The 18,723-nt window shown below is 37.6% G+C and overlaps 1 protein-coding gene across 1 annotated transcript in view; it reads left to right on the forward strand.

The window, feature by feature from the left end:
- Xrcc4 (X-ray repair cross complementing 4) overlaps positions 1-17,587 on the forward strand; it is a 214,916-nt gene extending 197,329 nt beyond the window's left edge. The window contains exon 8 of the mRNA XM_032899059.1: positions 17,033-17,587. Within this exon, the coding sequence (XP_032754950.1) occupies positions 17,033-17,138 (106 nt within the window). The 3' untranslated portion in view covers positions 17,139-17,587. The remainder of the gene's footprint in view (positions 1-17,032) is intronic.
- Positions 17,588-18,723: the final 1,136 nt, after the last annotated feature.

Below are 18,723 nucleotides of genomic sequence, written 5' to 3' on the forward strand. Positions count from 1 at the left end.
AAAGACTTAAGCTATAAAAAAAAGAAGTCATGATATATTTCAATTAATTTATACCTAAAGTTCTCTTAGAGGTATTGTTAAAGCAAATGTAATAACAGTAACATAATTTCATGTTACAATATTAGGAAACATTGCACCTAGTGAGATGAGAGATATATTTTTACTAATAAAGAATAAAAGAAGTTATAGAATGCTAGCCATAATATGATTTTGTTTTTATGATGCTCAAATGAAAGGAGCATTTATACAAGAGGTTTAGGAAGAGATATAGACATGAGAAAATTTTCATCTTTAGGTACAGGAAAGGTTAACATACACTTAAACACACTCATGCACACACACACACACACACACACACACACACACACACTGTGTGTGTTTCTCTATCTCTGACTTTCGACTTGTCGATAATGTTATATAATTTGATTTATTGTATTCAGTCTTCCAACTCTTCCCATTTGCATATCCAACCACATCCACCAACTTTGTGGTCTTCTGTTTTAACCCTTCAACAGCGATTTATGCCATACAAGATAATTAGGGATGTACGGTCTCTCACTCGAGCATACTTGACCTACCAGAAACTGGACTATACACAAACCTACCCTTCCTTTTACAGCACCTTACAGTTGTTAATTGCCCCACAGCTGATGGTGGGACTGTGTATCCAACTCCTCTCTCCATGAGTTGTGATGTGGGTATATCCATTGGTCGGATCCAGGCCACAACAATGAATTGATTTTTGTGTCCAGTGCAGAGTAGTCAACCTTGAAATGTTATGCATGCATAACAGATACAGCACACTGACTTAAAATAACTGTGTGTAGATGGATAGATAGATAGGTAGATGTAACAAATATCAAAGGAAAAGAATAACCATCATGAAAGTGGAGGATCATGAGAGGTGCTGGAGGGAAGAAAGGAAGCTATAAGTAATGGTAATCTATTTTATTTAAAACATTGTTAAAATAGATTTTGGTGTGTTGCTTTTAAAAGTCTTCTTGAAACAGAAAATTCTATTAAATAAATATTTTTATTCATCACGTTGTGCTCTTAACACACACAAAAAAGCAAATGACTTATGTAAATAGGCAAACAGGTTTATGAAACTCAGAGTAATGGCCCTTACTATTCTACGGGCTCATACTATAAAGTGTGGCTATTTCATGACAAGGTTTACCTAAGCTTGTATAGCTTCACTAAATCCAAATACATATACATAAGTGTATACATATACATATATATTCAACATTTAAACTATATGCAGAACTAAAATATTTATAATAGTTGCTACCAACCTTATATTCTGAGATATTCAAAATAAATTGAGATTCAAAATAAATATTCAAAATAAAAATAAATTTTTCTTAACTTTCATTAATTATATAGGTGTGCATTTTGTAGTCTCTAAATGTTTTTATCTGCTCAAGACAAGGTAATATAGTGTAAATTGTGTTGCTGTAACCTTTACTAATAAGAGATGGCAACATATTCCTCCCTCAAAGGCATTTAATTGGAAACACAATCATCACTTACCATGTCACAGATATAATAAAGCAAAAGAGCACAAGCATAGTCATTGCTTGAACATCTCCAAGTAGCGATTTTTAAATTTTCTATGACTTCTGGGTGGACTGTACCATATGGCTTTGTCATAAGCTAACCTGTTACTAATAAAGTAGGACTGATGTATAATTATGTTTTCAGTGATTCATCTGTGAAACACTCTGGATTATTTTACATGGATACATCTGGTCTACATGTGTACAATGGTTATTCTGTACTGATTGACAACTGTATTCTAATAAAATCCTAGATACACAGATGTGAACACTTGATTTCTTAGAGACAGAACTGAGCATTTATATAGTTTGTACTTTAGCAATTTTTAGATGTAAAAGTTATTCTTATGCATGCACTTCCACACAACACAAAAGTTGCACTGTTACTGAAATATAATGTAAACATTTCATGAAATGTTTTTCTCTCAGTGAGCAGATGTAGTGAAGGCACCTTGATCTTTTGGTATTCATTCATAGCACGACATCTGTTTCAGATTGTAAGCTCAAAGAAGGCAGTGACCACATCAATTTTGTATTATGCAGACAACATCCACTAATACATAATTGTCCTTTGGATGTTTGCTAAGAATTTGTCAGTCAAGAAGGGATGCTAATGACTTTTTTAAAATATTATTTATAATCTGACTGTAAGCACCTTTTGTACTAAAGGGGCATTAGCTGTATAAATAGTGGTAGTTTGAATTTCATACATTATAGTTAGCAAGATAACACATAACCATATTGCTCTCAGTAAAATGAGGTTACTATATGTTAAGTGATTTCTTTTGTGAGGGTCAAGAAGCCATAAGAATATCTACAGAATCAACAAATCAGGACTCTTATGGGCTCACTGAGACAGAACCAACAATCAGGGAACGTGCCTGGGCCTACCCTGGCCCTCTGTATATGTTATAGTTGTGTAGCTTGGTGCTTGTCTGGGACTCCTAACAGAGAGAGTTTGGGAGGAGTGACTATTTCTTATGCTTTTGCCCTCCTTTGGGATTCTTGTCTTCCTACTGGGTTACCTCATCTAGCCTTAATATGAGGGGAGGTACATGGTCTTATTGCAACTTGATATGCCATCTTTAATTGATATCCCTGGGATGTTGGCCCTGTTCTAAGGGAAATGGATAAGGCATGGATTAGGGAGGGTGTTGGGGAGGAGTGGGAGGAGAGGATGGAGGAGAAACTGCTATCAGGGTATAATATATAAGAGAATACTGAATTTGAAAAAGTCAATAATTTTGAAAAAATATTGAAAAAAGCTTGAAAAATGTTATATGTATAATTTCAATTATACATCTTCCATGAGTGGTGTCAAACTATCATTGGGCCTATTTGAGCTTAAGTATCACTGTGCTAAATACAAAGAATATATTACACTTATTTTTAGCTCACCTGTTCATCTCTATATGATGCTTTTTATAAAGCTCAGAAACTTCGTAAACACTAAGCTATAGAAAAACTGTTTCTTATTTCAGAATTAATAATAACAATTTATTTCATGTATAAAAAAGAAAATTTACCTGTGAAGATGGGCGAATAAGTAAGAAAAATTATCTATCATTACTAAGATGACAGGTTCTGATTCTTCCACGAAAAAAAAAATGAGTAAAAAGTATCTGGGGATCTGGCTCAGTGGGTAACCTCTGCTACTCAAAGCCCTGGGTTTGATGTCTGGCACCACAAAACCAAGTATGATGACATATAGTTGTGATCCTAGCATAGAAGACAGGGACGGAGGAAGGTCAGGAATTCAAAATCATCCTCAAGTATACAGTGAGTTCAAGACCGGCAGAGACCATATTATAGTATATATAAGCAACCCCACAAATTCTACCAGAGAACTCCTACAGCTGATTAAAAAAAATAATAAACTTCAACAAAGTAGCTGGATATAAAATTAGCTCAAACACATCAGTAATCTTCCTCTACTCAAAAGATAAACAGGCTGAGAAAGAAATTAGGGAAATGGCACCCTTCACAATAGTCACAAATAATATAAAATATCTTCGTGTGACTCTAACCAAGCAAGTGAAAGATCTGTATGACAAGAACTTCACGTCTCTGAAGAAATTGAAGAAGACCTCCGAAGACGGAAATATCTCCCTCCCGTGCTCATTGATTGGCCTAACTAACATAGTAAAAATGGCCATTTTACCAAAAGCAATCTTCAGATTCAATACAATCTCCATCAAAATTCCAACTCAATTCTTCACAGAGATAAAAAAAAAAAAGAGTAATTCTCAAATTTATCTAAAATAACAAAAAAACCAAGATAGCAAAAGCCGTTCTCATCAATGAAAGAACTTCTGGGGAATCACCATCCCTGACCTCAAACTGTACTACATAACGAAAGTGATTTAAACACACACACACACACACACACACACACACACACACACACAATGGTATTGGTATAGAAACAGGCAGGTAGATCAATGGACCACACACCTTTGGTCACTTTATCTTTGACAAAGGAGCCAAAACCATCCAGTGGAAAGAGATAGCATTTTCAACAAATGGTGCTGGTTCAACTAGCCATTGATGACATGTAGAAAAATGCAAATTGATCCATTCTTATCTCCTTGTACAAAGATCAAGTCCAAGTGAATCAAGGACCTCCACATAAAACCAGATACACAAAATCTAATAGAAGAGAGAATAGGAAAGAACCTCGAACACATTGGCATAGGAGAAAATTTCCTGAACAGAACACCAATGACTCATGCTCTAAGATAACAGTTGACAAATGGAACCTCATAAAATAGAAAAGCTTCTGAAAGGCAACAGACACTGTCAATAGATTGACAACCAACAGATTGGGAATAGTTCTTTATCAGTCCAACATCCAATAGAGGCCTAATATCCAAAATATAAAAAGAACTCAAGAAGTTAGACTCTAGAGAGCAAAATAACCCTGTTAAAAATGGGGTACAGAGCTAAACAGAGAATTCTCAACTGAGGAATCTCAAATGGCTGAAAAGCAACTAAAGAAATGTTCAAAATCCTTAGTCATCAGGGAAATGCAAATCAAAACAACCCTGAGATTCCACCTCCTGAGTGAGGTAACCTAGTCACAAAAGAACACACATGGTGTATACTCACTGATAAGTAGGTGTTAGCTCAAAATCTCAAAATACCCACAATACAGCCCACAGCTATATGGAGTTTAAGAAAAAGAAACACCAAAATATAGATACTTCAGTCTTACTTAGAAAGGGGATCAAAACAATCACAGGATGTAGAGAGAGGAGGAAGGAACTGGAGAGAGAGGGGAAGGGAAAATAAAAAGAGGGTCAGATGAGACATTGTAAGGGACAGGAGAGAAGTACAGAGAGTCAGGAAATTTAATAGAAACATGTAGCACTGAGGGATGGGGAACTGGGGGTAGTCACTAAAAAGTCTCAGAGACCAGGGAAGCAAAAGGCTACTAGGCCCAATGGCTATGATTTTAGTAAAAATACCCATCAGAAGAGAGAGCCTGTTAGAGACCACCTCCAGTTCAGAGATGGGGCCACCCACACATCTCAAAATTTTTAACGCAGAAATCTTCCTGTCCAAAGGAAGACAGGGACAAAAAAATGGAACAGACACTGAAGAAAAGGCCAATAAGAGACTGCCCCACCTAGAGATCCATCCCATCTGCAGACATCAGCCTTTCACATTATTACTAATGCCAAGAAGTGCTTGCCCACAGGAGCCTGCTATGACTGTGCCCTGAGAGGTTCTGCCAGCACATGACCAATTAAGATGGAAATACAACCAACCATCTGGGGACCCTAGTGTAAGAGCTAGGGGAAAGGCTGAAGGACCTAAAGGGATTACTATCCCATAGGGCGAACAATATCAACTCACTGGACCACCCAAGACTCCCAGGGACTAAACCACCATCCAAAGAGTATACACGGAAGGAGCCATAGTTTCAGCTACATATGTAGACGAAGATGGCCTTATCTGATAGCAATGGGAGGGGAGTCTCTTGGTCCTGTGGAGACTTGATGCTTCAGCTTAGGGGGATGCTAGAGTAGCTAGGTGGGAGTGGGTGGAGGAGCACTCTCATAGAGGCAAAGAGGAGGGAGGAGGGGAGATGGAATGGGGGGTTGTGGATAGGTAACCAGGAAGGAAGATATTATTTGAAGTATAAACTAATAAAATGATTAAAAAAACTTAACTCGGGAATGATGTGTGCAAGGTCTACGTAATGTCATTGTGACTACAGTTTGGAAGACAGGCTAAGAAAGAGCAGTAGTCATCAAAGAGAAACTGAAAGGCATTTAAAATCATCTTCTACCATTAGTAATGTGCAGTCTTTTACTAAGTACTGTTCCCACTTCCCCAAGATTAAATCCTTCTTTCCGAGTTCATACGAAATATCCGAGTGGTTGTTCCCATCAGCTATAGCTTTGTGCAACTCACATCTTTCTATGGTAATAATTCATCATATCAAAACAGAACTCTGCTAAAATAATTTAATTTCCAAGTTATAAAAATCATAAGTGGTATTTTCATAAGCTCTACTTCCCTGTAACATACCTTGAAGAACCTTGGAAATAGAGAGTTGCATTCAGTCTTTCTGATTAAAAATAGACTTTTTCCATAGAAACATTACCCCTAAAATGAGTCTAACCAAAGTGTTCATTGAAATAGTTATTTTATAGTTAATTTATATTAGTATTTAAATTGTTTATGTTTTACTGTTAATCAGGAATAATGTTGGAAACATGAGAATGGATCAGCATGTTCAAGAGATTGTTGCATAAGCCTCATGACCCATGTTCAATTCATGCAGTCCTGGTCAAAGGGGAAAACCATCCTCCAAAAATGTCATCTCACATGTGTTATGGCACACACACACACACACACACACACACACACACACACACACACACACACAGTGCATACATACTAATAATAAAAACCTGATTTAAAAAGAATCAATTTTACTTTTAAGATACTTCATGTAAACGAATAAGTATAATTTTATTAAAAGTGAATATGCAGACCTGCCATTTTTAAAAGATAATGTTCAATAAATTGTTAAGAGAAAGTATTATATAAAATGTTATAGTACAAGTCAATATAGATATAGTATGAATATAGTGTGTGTATAGATATAGCTATGGTTTTAAGGGAAATACACTAAGGTGACAGAATATGATGAGTAATTCCTTCTTTAAGGTTTTGAAAGTCTTTGTGCTAGATACCAACAGAAAAAGCAAATGTGGTTCATATTGGATTAGATTTCTGGTTTGAACTCCTAGTCCTCTTACAATACTAAGAAACACAGTATTTATGCCAAACATTGGATTATTATTTTCATCATAAAAGGTATTTATGAGTAAACACAAATCAAACAAGGCAGGACATAACCCAGCAAGGTCAGCGCTGTGGCTTTGGACGGAACCTGGGAGCCTAAGTGTCCTGAGAATACAGTAAGAGAGCTGGGGCCCAGAAGAGATGGGCAAAGGGAGAAATGACTTATCAAGCATCACGAAAATTTTAGATATTTGTTTTCAGTTTGTCTGGAGAGAAGGCTCTAAGAATAATATATTAGTATAATAAAGTAGATTTAGAATGCACATACAAATCCCCCATAAATATTCAGTGGACTGTTATATCAGTTAGCTCTATTTTGTTTTAAAGTTGCTTAAACTTACAAAAATTTTTATTACTCTTATGAATAACAACTGCTTTGAATCAATAACAGTTAAGTATTTCCTCTGGGGTCATTGTGAGATTATTTACATTGCTATTTGTGTTATTTCTATATCTTCAAATACAAAGAGACCTTCCCTAAAGAGAGAAATGTCCATAGAGTATATTCCAGGCTTAAATGAGTATTAAACCTTACATGTCAATATTCCCCACCTATGTCACTATCAGCTGTTTAAATGCACTTGGTCAGCTCAATGGTAAGTTTTTCAAAGGGACAATATTTTGTTTTAATCTTTTATATCAAGGGCTTTCATGCTGCCTGAGACTTTAAAATGCTGAGGTAAGGAATGAATGAAAAGCACACTCCAGTATCTGGGTTGTCTGTTAGTAAAGTGCTTGTGAGTACTTCTCTCTAATAATCCAGTTATATCATAGGCCAAAAATTCTTAGTGGTTTTTATATCATTTTTGAAAAATATATCTAGAGTTTAAAACAAATTTTATGGAGACAAGGGGAAACAGGGAATTTTTTGAGTTCTATATCTTCTATAAATAGAAAACCACTCATAGACCCTGGTTCCTGCTATAGTGAAATTTCAGCTGTTGTGAGTGATTCTTTAAGGGGGTTTGTAGTTTGTTACAAATTGCCCAGCTTTAAAGAAGTTTTTAGTGGTAGAATGGGAACTATCAAACATCCTTTTTCTTTCGTAATGACAAAAAAATCTTCTGTAATAGAAAACCAAGAACTTTACTTTAGAAGGTCACTTGAAGGAATTAAGTATATTTTCTGTAGAATAGCTTATTGGGAGAAATTTGGAGTTATTTGCACATTTAAGGATAATTATGATCAGACTAGAGAACCCAGATGAGTATTTTCCATGGATGTTTATAGCATCCAGTTTTTATGGAGTAAATATCTATGTGAATTTCCTAATTCCAAGTAAGTGTTATGTTTTCTTGCTTTATTTTTTTTAATTTTTCCTGATTGGTTCTGTTTCTTTATTGATCCTTGAGAGACTGAGCTGATAATGCCCTCTTGACAAGACAGAGATGTGGAACCGTTTTTATTTCTTCTTTGACTTGTTTTTCAGTAGCCAACTAAAAGACACTTATGTTCACCAACACTCCAAAGGATTTAACAATAATAAGGAACAATAATTTAATTAAGCATTAAAAGAGAAAATTCAATATTCTAGGATCTTGGGATGGATGGGTTCTGAGAATATGAGCCTAGAAACTGACCACCATTTATTTTCTATTGAGAGCACAGCCACAAAGATTGAAAGACCATTCATTTAGTCGCAACTTGTATCTTTCAAACATGCCAGTAAAATGGACTGAGAGCAGTTATGGGAACTTTAAACACATAAACCCTAAAACTACTTAGAAAAGTAATTGTGTAATCTCATAATTTAATGTAAGAAAGTTTCTGGACAGCCTTAGTCATTGATTCTGGTTCCATTGATCCCTAGAGAAGACCCAAAATGTATTTCTTGTGATTTTTGAGGTCACCTTGCATGGATATTGAAGACACCATTTCACCCAGTCCAGGCTTAGCTCAGTCCTTCAGCTCCGAGCTTTACATAGCCTGGTCTTACTCCTCCTGCTCTCAGCAGCTTTCCTGAAATATATTTAGCCTGAAAGTTTGGAACAGCAACTGAGCCCTAACAAAGTGAATGGTGGAATGACAGCAGAAAATACTCCACTCTAAAATGACCAAATTCTTAATTTCTGTACTCTGAAAATGTGTTTGACCACATAGAAGCAAGAGCTGTTTACAGGTAAACTGAGGTAAATAGGCTAGCTTTGTGATAGCACAGACGTAATACTGGATTACCTGGGTGTGTCCAGTGTAATCCCCAAGTAGTTGAATTGGGAGAGAAAGTGACAGCAAAGGACTACCGTGGTCCTCCTTGAAAGTGGGGGACATTTCTAGAAGCTGAAGGGTATGGGAAACAGTTTTTTCTCCACTAGACCCTCTGAAGGAGAGCACATCCAGCCATGATTTTGCCCAGGCTCCTAACTGAGATGACGGAGTAGGTTCTAAGGTGCTATATTGTGTGGATCACAGCATCAGCCATAGGAGCTAAAGCAGCTCCTTCTTGACTGTGGGGAAGCTATCCTTGGCCCTAGGTTCATGAGAAAGTGTTACCCTCTAAGACCATCAGACCATCCAGTTTCCTCTGCTCCAGCACCAGACTTGGCTGAACGTGGAGTTCATTTACTGTATTTCCATTTCCTTCATTGAAGTACTAAATTCTGGAGTTCAAATCATAGATTGTATCCTCAGGGAATCAAGTTAATGTTGACTGCTCAGAGAACACTGGTTTCTTGTAATGTTAATGGTTGAGATTGTACGAGAAAGTACCCAAAGCCTGGCTCACTTGGAAAGCCTAGTAAACAAGTTCCTTATTTTTTCTTTCTTAAAACCTTTTAGAAATACAATCGTTGTGTACATTTTTGTTAATATACAAGAAGTTTGGGAGAATATCTAGTAGAAGTCATCTGTGTTTCCCAGTCAGACATCTACTATCTCTAGCCATTGCAGATCTAGATTGTTCTAAAACACGGCAGATTCAATTACTGTTCTAGACATGTAAGCTCATGGGCACATATATTTGTGTGAATACATCTATATGCACATATACAGATAACTTAGTTTTCTACATATATTATTCTGTACTTTGCTGTCATCTTGCTTAAAATTTGACTTCAGAATGATTTTTATGTCTTATATACTATTCCCATGAAATAATTGGAGGAGTTAGTGAAGGAAAAACATTTCCAAACATTTCCACCACAGGTGTGGTACAGCACCATTGGCTTTAGAGCGAGAACAGCGTCGCCTACCATCCGGGCCTTGCAGCCTGACTGCTAATTACCACCATCTCTGCTGTGTGGTGGGCAGCTGGTTCAGTGTAAGTGAGCTTCCTCCTCGGTATGTCTACCTCATTCATTTAGTCATTGGTCATTGTTAATACATGCAAGCGTTGGAATATTTGTGTGCGGAACACGGTGCCAGGTAAAATTAGACAGAGCCCTCCTGGAGGGATCTGTGTGTAGTGCACTAAGCAGCGCTAGCAAACATCGCCTGTGCCAATTCCAACAACTGCAGCTCTTCACAAGTGCTTTGTAAAGCGTGTGTCAGCTCGTCCGTGGCTTATCTGACTGGTCCCGAGAACAGTGTTATTTATCCAAATAAGTTTATCAGTTTATTTTTACGAAATTTCTGTATAGGTGCTTCCATTCATAGGGATTACAAGGGTGTGGTTATCTCCTGGTTGGTTTTAAGCCTGAGTTGATATGCAGAATGCAAAGCACAACTTTGTGGAGTTGGTTCTCTCCATCTACCTCTACAATGGGTCCCAGGGATGGAGCTCAGAGTTTTGTGACCACACTGGGTACCTGCTGAGCCAGCTCCTTAATCCCCGATCATCTTACTTTCAAATCTGTTAGAGATACTTTACAGGAAGGTTCTAGAGTTGTCCTTTTACAATGTTTATAAATCATTAAATGCATTATAGGGTTAAATATGACTACTTTTATTATCTTCTTGTTTTATTAAGCATATATGTCATAGGTCATCTATGTGCTATGGATCGTGTTTAAAGAGCAGGGCCATGAGAAATAACTCATGCATTTCTCTTGCTTGCCACTTTGGTTGCCAGGAGAGTCCGCCTCGCCTCCCTCACTTTCTCAGCCAGTGAATGACGTCTAGACCTGTGAATTCCAGACAGTGTGCGCCTCTGCCGTTACTGCATCCTGCTGACTGCAGTGTTAGTTTGTTTAGGAAAAGCCTTGGTTTTTATAAGGTCAGCTCCAATTTGGTCAGCTCTTTTTCCCATCCTAACATCTGATATATTTCAAAGTACTTATTTCTAGTTTGAAAGCTAACTAGCAACTTGGAGATTTCAAATCTTTAAGTTCATTATTTAAATATTTTGTTTAAATGATAGCCATACAGTTGAGTAGATAATTTATAAATTTTCTTGTAAAATTCACGAAAGGAACTCTGCTAAAATTGTTTGATAGTTGTCTGGTTGCTTAATCTCAGTGGAAATCTCATATTTTGAATCAATTTTGCTGTTTTGTGTAGGGTTTTTCTTTGTTTTCTGTGGGACTGATTTTAGTCTTCCACATAAAAACTTGAGTTGATTTATCCTAAATTTAAACCATTAGATATTTGGCTTATCTTTTGTTTTGCTTTTAAGATATACTCTTGATATATAGCTGCAAGCTAGCCCAGGCTCACATCAAACATGTAATCCTGCTGCCTCAACCTCACATGTGCTAGCATTACTGACAAACCCCAGCAGTTCTTCACAATGCGTGGGGGGTTTTACTTTTACTTCATGTATTTCTGTGTATGCTGTGCATATGACAGGCTAGGACTGGAAGGAGGGAGGGGCTGCAGTAGGACATAAAGAGGAGAAATACATAAATTAATAGAGGGAAAAACCAAAGTTTAACTGTGTGGACTTTTTTTAACATAAGCAGAACATTTGCCTCCAGCTGCCCTGCTGAGATGGCTGGGTGATAGTTCAGCCCTTGAATCTAGGACAGCTGCAATCTGGTAGTTTAATACCTCTTCCTTCGTGAGAAAAAACATTGACTGTTTTCTCTTCTTATGATAAATTTCTTCTCTATGATAAATCTTAAGCATAACAGTATCCTTCCAGATTATTCTTCTCAGCACCAGATAATTAATAATGGTGAAATAATTTACCTAAAGTAGAAGCTTCAGCCGGTGGTATGACAGTGAGAGCCAGAACTTGGCAAAAGTGGCAACAGCTCAAGCTGCTGTCTTGAGTCACTCCTCTGTCTCCTGCTCATTTCTCTGCCTGGCTTGTAGTCTTCATTGTCCAGACCAACTCATTTCCTCTTTGATAGGCATTTTGGGTATCTCTTCACCTTCTCCAGTTGCTGTAGTGACAAGTGAGGGTACAATGAAGCCGTGTCTCCATCTGCTGAAGATGTCTGCTGAGTGCTCTGTTCCTATGTAACCCTGGCCCAACACCCTCCCTGCAGGCACATGTCCTGCTGGCGCTGTAGCGCTCCTCACGTTAACTAAGCTCTCTAACCTAGCACCAAAGCTCCTGGTGTTGCCTGTGAGTAACAACAACCAAGCTGTAGTGTAGACCTCTGAGAAGATTGTCATAGAAATGACATCTCAGGGAAGAGCAGACAGAATAAACATCCACAATATATACAGATAAACGTTGTATATGTACATGTGTGTGCACGTAACACATTCACACATGTACCATTGTTCAAAGATCAGTTGCTTTTTGTGATTTTGTAATTTTGACTTTTGAGATTAGTTTTGTGTTTTTAACTTTTAGATAGAGTCACTCAGTAGTGTGCATTCTTGTGCCTTGTTCTACCACTCAACATTTCATTTGTGCATGTGTGTAATTGAATAGGATTGTACTGTGTGAAAGTTGAGTAATCGTTGCTCCATTTTCCTGTTGAGAACCATCCAGATAATTTTTAGTTTTCACTATTATAAACTACACATCTATGATTTTTATACACACACACAATTTCTCAATATATAGATATACAAATGTTTTCCTGGTGTATCTATCTACTGGTAAATTGCTGACTCACAGGTAGGGACATGTTCTCATCTTGGGCAGATATTGACAAGCTGTTTTCTTAAAAAATTTCAAATGTTGAGTATCTTAATAACAATATTTTATGTAGTTATTTCACATCCCCTTTTGTTGATTTATGAAAATTTTCACAATGACTTTAATGTACACATAGAATTTGGGTGATCCCAGATAATCATCTCCTGACCTTCGCCTCTGAATTCTCCTTGTGGAAGACTCGTCTTATAGTAAACTCTCTGAAATCTACCTGAATCCTTAAACTTAATATAAACTTATAGTTCTTTGTAATGTAACAATTCATTCTCTGTGAGAAAATTACAAGATTCTTGAGCCATCTCTAAAATGTTAGGATTAAAAAACACACTTGCAAGCATTATAAGGAAAAGGTGACTAAATGCTTTCTAAAAACCAGACACACTTTTTCCGTTTTTTTCTTTCTTTTTAAGATTATAATATAATATACCATTCCTCCCTTCCTTTCTTCTCTCTAGGCCTTACACCTACCCCTTCTTTCGCTCTTTGAAATGCATAACTCTTTCATTTCATTGTTCTATATGCATATATTATATAAATTTCAGTTCCCAAACAAGTCTGAGCACTGTCACTACCATGCACATCTTCAGGCCCACTGTTACCGTGGGACAACCAATCGATGTGCTCATGTGCTCTTCCCTAGGAAAGACTACTTCTCCTGTTCTCAGCATTCCTTAGCTGAGTTTCCTGTCACTCTTGTGCAGGGCTGGAGCCTCCTGGGTTTCCCCTGACCACTGTAGCATCCCTGTTGGTGTGTCCTTGTTCAGCTCCTGTTTAACAGCCATGTTGTTGAGAATCTGTGGGTGTGGCTTCTGACATTACTAGGAAATGCATTCTCATAGCCCTTAGACTCTTCGCCCCCTCTTCCGTAGTGTCCCCTGAGCCTTTCTTGGTGTTGTTTGGTAGATGTGTCCTTGGGGTTGGCTCCACAACACTGCTTTTAGATTGGTTGTGATTTTCTGTGCTTTAATAAAACAGCATAATTCCTGACTACCTTCTAAACATCTAACCTTATGCCCACAGGTAAGTGTACTCTTCATGCCTCATCAGGGAAACTTTGTAACAAACAGTTATCATGTTTTATATTCTATATAACACTTCCTTAGCACAGTGAGATGTTTATAGAACATACATAATAAATATTGATTGAATCACTGCAGATTCATATTGGAAAGTAGGTGTCTCTGTCTCCCAAGTGCTGAAATTGGGACTGTGTGCCAACAGTGCCAGGCCTGATGGCAATGAGAACTGTAATCAACTCAGCTAATTACCAGCTGACTAACAGTTAGTGCATCCAAATTAAAATGAATGAAGGTTTATGTGTAAACTTCTCAACACGTAAAGATACCTCAGACATATTGTACTAGGCAGATATCATGTGGCAAAATTATACATGTAAAAAATAATCTCATCTTTAAAAAATGTTCAAATGTAAAATACAAAATCGTCATTTTAGTTCTTTCAGCTTTCTGTAATTTACAAAAAATCTTTGAAATATTCACCACTTATGAAACAAATAAACTTTTCTTTGGTCGTGAACAGTTGTAAACTTTTTCTGTTGTCTGCTCTTCCCTGAGATGTCCTTTCTATGACAATCTTCTCAGAGGTCTACACCTTACAGCTTGGTTGTTGTTACTCACAGGCAACACCAGGAGCTTTGGTTTCACACATGTGAGACCTGAGAACAATGTGTTCCTGTTGTGACACAGTTCTCACAGCACCCATCCTGGCTCAGGACACTGACACATGGCAAATCTGCTGTTTAAGCACCGGGCTTTAGACAGACAGCAGGAGTTAGGGTAGCACCCAGAGTGTTTCTTTCTGTCTTGTCACTTCAGAGTAACCCTTTTGTCTTCTGCTGATGTTTTTTTTTAATCAAAATGATAGACTTCTTTCATCGAACATTATTCAATCCTCTATTTTGCTCAAGAGAGTTAAAACCAACTAAGACATCTCAGATAAGAGAACAAAATGTGTGTGTAGATGGGTGTGTGTGTGTGTGTGTGTGTGTGTGTGTGTGTCAGTGTGTGTATTTGTGTGTCTGTGTGTGTATACGTATGTGTATGTGTGTGTGTGCGTGTCCATGTATCTATGTCTGTGTGTGTATTCATGTGTGTGTGTGTCTGTGTGTGTGTGTGTGTGCTATTTATATAGTATCATCTTTTTCCTTTTATGAAATATATTTTAGGTACTTGTTTATATGCTATGATAGTTAAATCAGCATTTAGTATTAATTTCCCGAGAGTTTTACTTGTCATCTTGATAAAGTATTAACACCTAGCACCTTAGCATAATCAGGTTGTCTGGAGTAAGATTGACACATCCCAGGTTGGGGGTAGCCAGTCACAGTTAATTGTGTATAGTCAAGAGGTCAAGGAGAACTGGATGGTGAATTCATTTTTAATGATCTGTGCAACTAAAAGTAGGTGCCTGGATTTTCGCACAATCACACATAGCTGATATATCTAGGTTTCCTTTGGTTATTCTTTATTCTGCTACTACTAGGAGACCTTAAGACTTTATACTTTGTTTGATATTTAGCCACTGATAAGAACAGCTTCTACATGCCTTCCAGTAATTCACAAGCATTGTCATTTGCATCACCTAGTTTAATCCTCACTTCACCCCTGAGGCACAGCTCACTTTTACAAGTAAGAGAGCTGAAGTCCCTGGACTGCCCAGCACCACATCACCAACTCACAGCCAAGCTTCCTGACTTCCATTCAGCCTTGTGTTCTTTCTGCTGTTGTAAGCAAAGCCATGGCTTTGAAACTGGAAACACAGGGATACTTCTGTAGTGGACCGATTTCATCTAATCACATCTCCCCGTGAAGCCACCCCTACCTGTTAGTGTTTAGTAATATTTTGGGGCTCCATGGGGAACCACTGACAGTGTTTATTCAAAGTCAAAAAGTAATGTCTGGAAGCTGCACCTTTGGCTGAGCTCTGAAATCCTTTAGCTTAGGCTTCACCCAGGGAACAAGGCTGTTGTCCTGGATTTCAGAACTGCACTTGTGTGTACAGGCCAGCTCCAGTGTGGCAATCTAAATAGAATTCATCTATCTAAATAGAATTCAGTTTGATCTGTGTTTATTTGTAGACCCAGTAAAGGGTATGTGCCAGGATATTTCATCCTCATCTGCCATGCATATGGAGTCCTTATTAACTATACAAGGAAATGAACTGATCAGCTGACCACTAGAGGAGACTCATGTGATCAGAGAGTCCAGCAGCTGAGAGACAATATAAACATGAATGGGAAAACAAATACAGAGGCCCATAGCAGGACAACATGCAAAATTGTCTTGCTATGAGGGAACTCAGAACCCTCAACCCTAAACAAGATGCTTCCACCAAAAACCCCACTGAGAGCTCAGCCCAGCAGAACAGGAGGTGCAAGAACTTAAGAGGTAGAAGGGCTGGAAGACACTGAGGCGGCAAAGCCCTCTGAATCAGCACTGTGGATGCACACATGGACTCACATGGATTGCAGCAGTGTGCACAGGGCCGGCATGGGTCTGCACCACATGGGGTTCTAGATTTGAAAGGAGAAGTGGACACACACCCTGGCCCTAACCCAGAAGCTCTCTCTAATTGAAAACCAAGTGCAAATGAAAATATGGTTTTCTCCATGGACTCTCACTTGGCCCAGCAGTAAATAGCCATGAGAAAATGTACTCCACAGTGTCTTTGAAGGTCCAGGTCATCGTTGCTGTTATTTAATTCTATTTTACCGTGTTTGTTTGTTTGTTTGTTTATATCTCTTTGTACCCTGCAGATTATTTGCATATATATATATATATATATATATATATATATATATATGCTTCAAACTTAGTGTTTTTATAGGAGTCCTGAGTGTGCGAATGCATGGGTCTGTTTCTTGTGCCTTCTCTTGGGCTCTTTTCCTTCACTTTGTTTTGTCCTATTCGATGGGTTTGTTTTTGTTCTAGCTTCCATTATTTTATTATGATCCCTTAGAAACCTGTTTGTTTTCTAATGACCTAGAGAAAGGTGGTGGATCTGGATGTCAGGGGAAGAGGGGAGGAGAAATTGTAATCAGGACATATTATGAAAGAAAAAGAATCTATTTTTAATAAAATGAAAATAAAAATTAGAATTAAAAAAACCTGAAAGATAACCCCTGATTTTCTTTCTACTGTAGGCTTGGCTCTTCACCGCCTCAGACCTTGAAAGAGGAGGGCACCTCTGCTGCAAACATGTCCTTAGAAACCCTGAGAAACAGCAGCCCAGAAGACCTCTTTGACTAGATAGAAACCCTGGAAGACAACGCTGGTGTTCAATAAACTACATTCTTTATCCAGTTCCTTTGGCTGAGAAGACAGGCTTTCACCTTAGCGGCCATGGTTACTGTGTCTTGCACCTTCACTCTATGTACCCAATGGATTACACAGTATGTGACCATCAGACTGCATGACAGAGGGACATGTTTCTCCCCTTCTAGTTCCATTGTTTGTTAAGTATGAGTTTTGTGGCAAAGTGTACATTATCGTATTTGTTTACACATCATTGTAACTTTCTAATGACTCTTGGAAGATTTTGGAAATATAGCAAAGAAAAACTTTAATTCTTTTTTATTTCACTTTAAATTATTTTTTGAACATTTGTGATGTGACACATATAAAATACATCTTTGTCTTATGTATAAACAATCTGAAAATCTGATAGTTAATAAAAGTTTGTGTTCTTAAAGGAATTATTTAACTGAACTTTTTCTTTACTATAGTAACTTGACTTTCTAAAGTGCTTACTATTAGGCATCCTAATAGTGTTCGAGTGATGGTGGCCCCACACCCATGCACACACTGGCAGTACTAGCTGGTTCTAGTAGGTTATTTAAAAATAGAAATAATTGGGAAGAGAATATATTGAAGAGTATGTGGAAGGAATTAGGGAGAAATCAGAAGATATTTTGTACTTTATGTATATATGAACCTCTCAAGAAAAAAAGAAAGAAAAGCAAATGTTTGCATATATAAATGTAACCATTTGGAAGACAAAAAAAGACCCCAATAACATTTTAGGCCCTTCTCGAAGGCAACGACTGTGCCTCATCTGTCACCTTTAAAAGTCGGTGCTTTGCTTTTTCTATTCCCCCTTCTGTTCCTGACCCAGTCCTGTCGGTTCCTTCCAGCTAAGATTGATTTCCTCCTACCAAAATCATGATGGACACTATGTTGGCACATGCAGAATTTGGTCCATTCTGTGTCATCAGCATGATTGATAAAGCTCATCATTTTTATTTTCCGTCATGACTTTTGGAACAGCATTTGTGCAGTGTGGTCTTCATTTATTCTGGCCACTTATTCTTGGCTTCTTGAGTGATTCTACTCTGCTCAGTAGTTAAATGTCTGATCACTAACTGTAGGTTCAGTCTTCAACACTCTGCTCTTCATGGCCCATATCATCACCTTAGGTTTCCTGTGATTTTCAATATCACATTTACTTTTACTGGAAATAAATAACTGTCAAAAATAGGAAAAATTATAAATGGACTTACATGTACATATGGGGGGGGGAGAGAGAGAGAGAGAGAGAGAGAGAGAGAGAGAGAGAGAGAGAGAGATTCATACATTCTATCCATGTATGGCTTGAGCTTATACTCTCATGACTTCAGAGGCCAAAGCTGCTGGAGAATTTTCCATGGATTCCAGGTCAGCCTGGATTGTTAGTAAGTTCTAGCCTATCCTGGGCTTCATAAAAAGTATACATTTTAAAATTTTATCACATTTCAATTTTCTAATGGATTAAATTAAAGAAAAATCTGTGTATTTATAAATGTACCAATTACAAATATAATACTAATGAATTTCTACTTAGTCATGCAAGAATGTT

This window comes from Rattus rattus, chromosome 3 (genome assembly GCF_011064425.1).
Source record: "Rattus rattus isolate New Zealand chromosome 3, Rrattus_CSIRO_v1, whole genome shotgun sequence".
Taxonomy (NCBI): domain Eukaryota; kingdom Metazoa; phylum Chordata; class Mammalia; order Rodentia; family Muridae; genus Rattus; species Rattus rattus.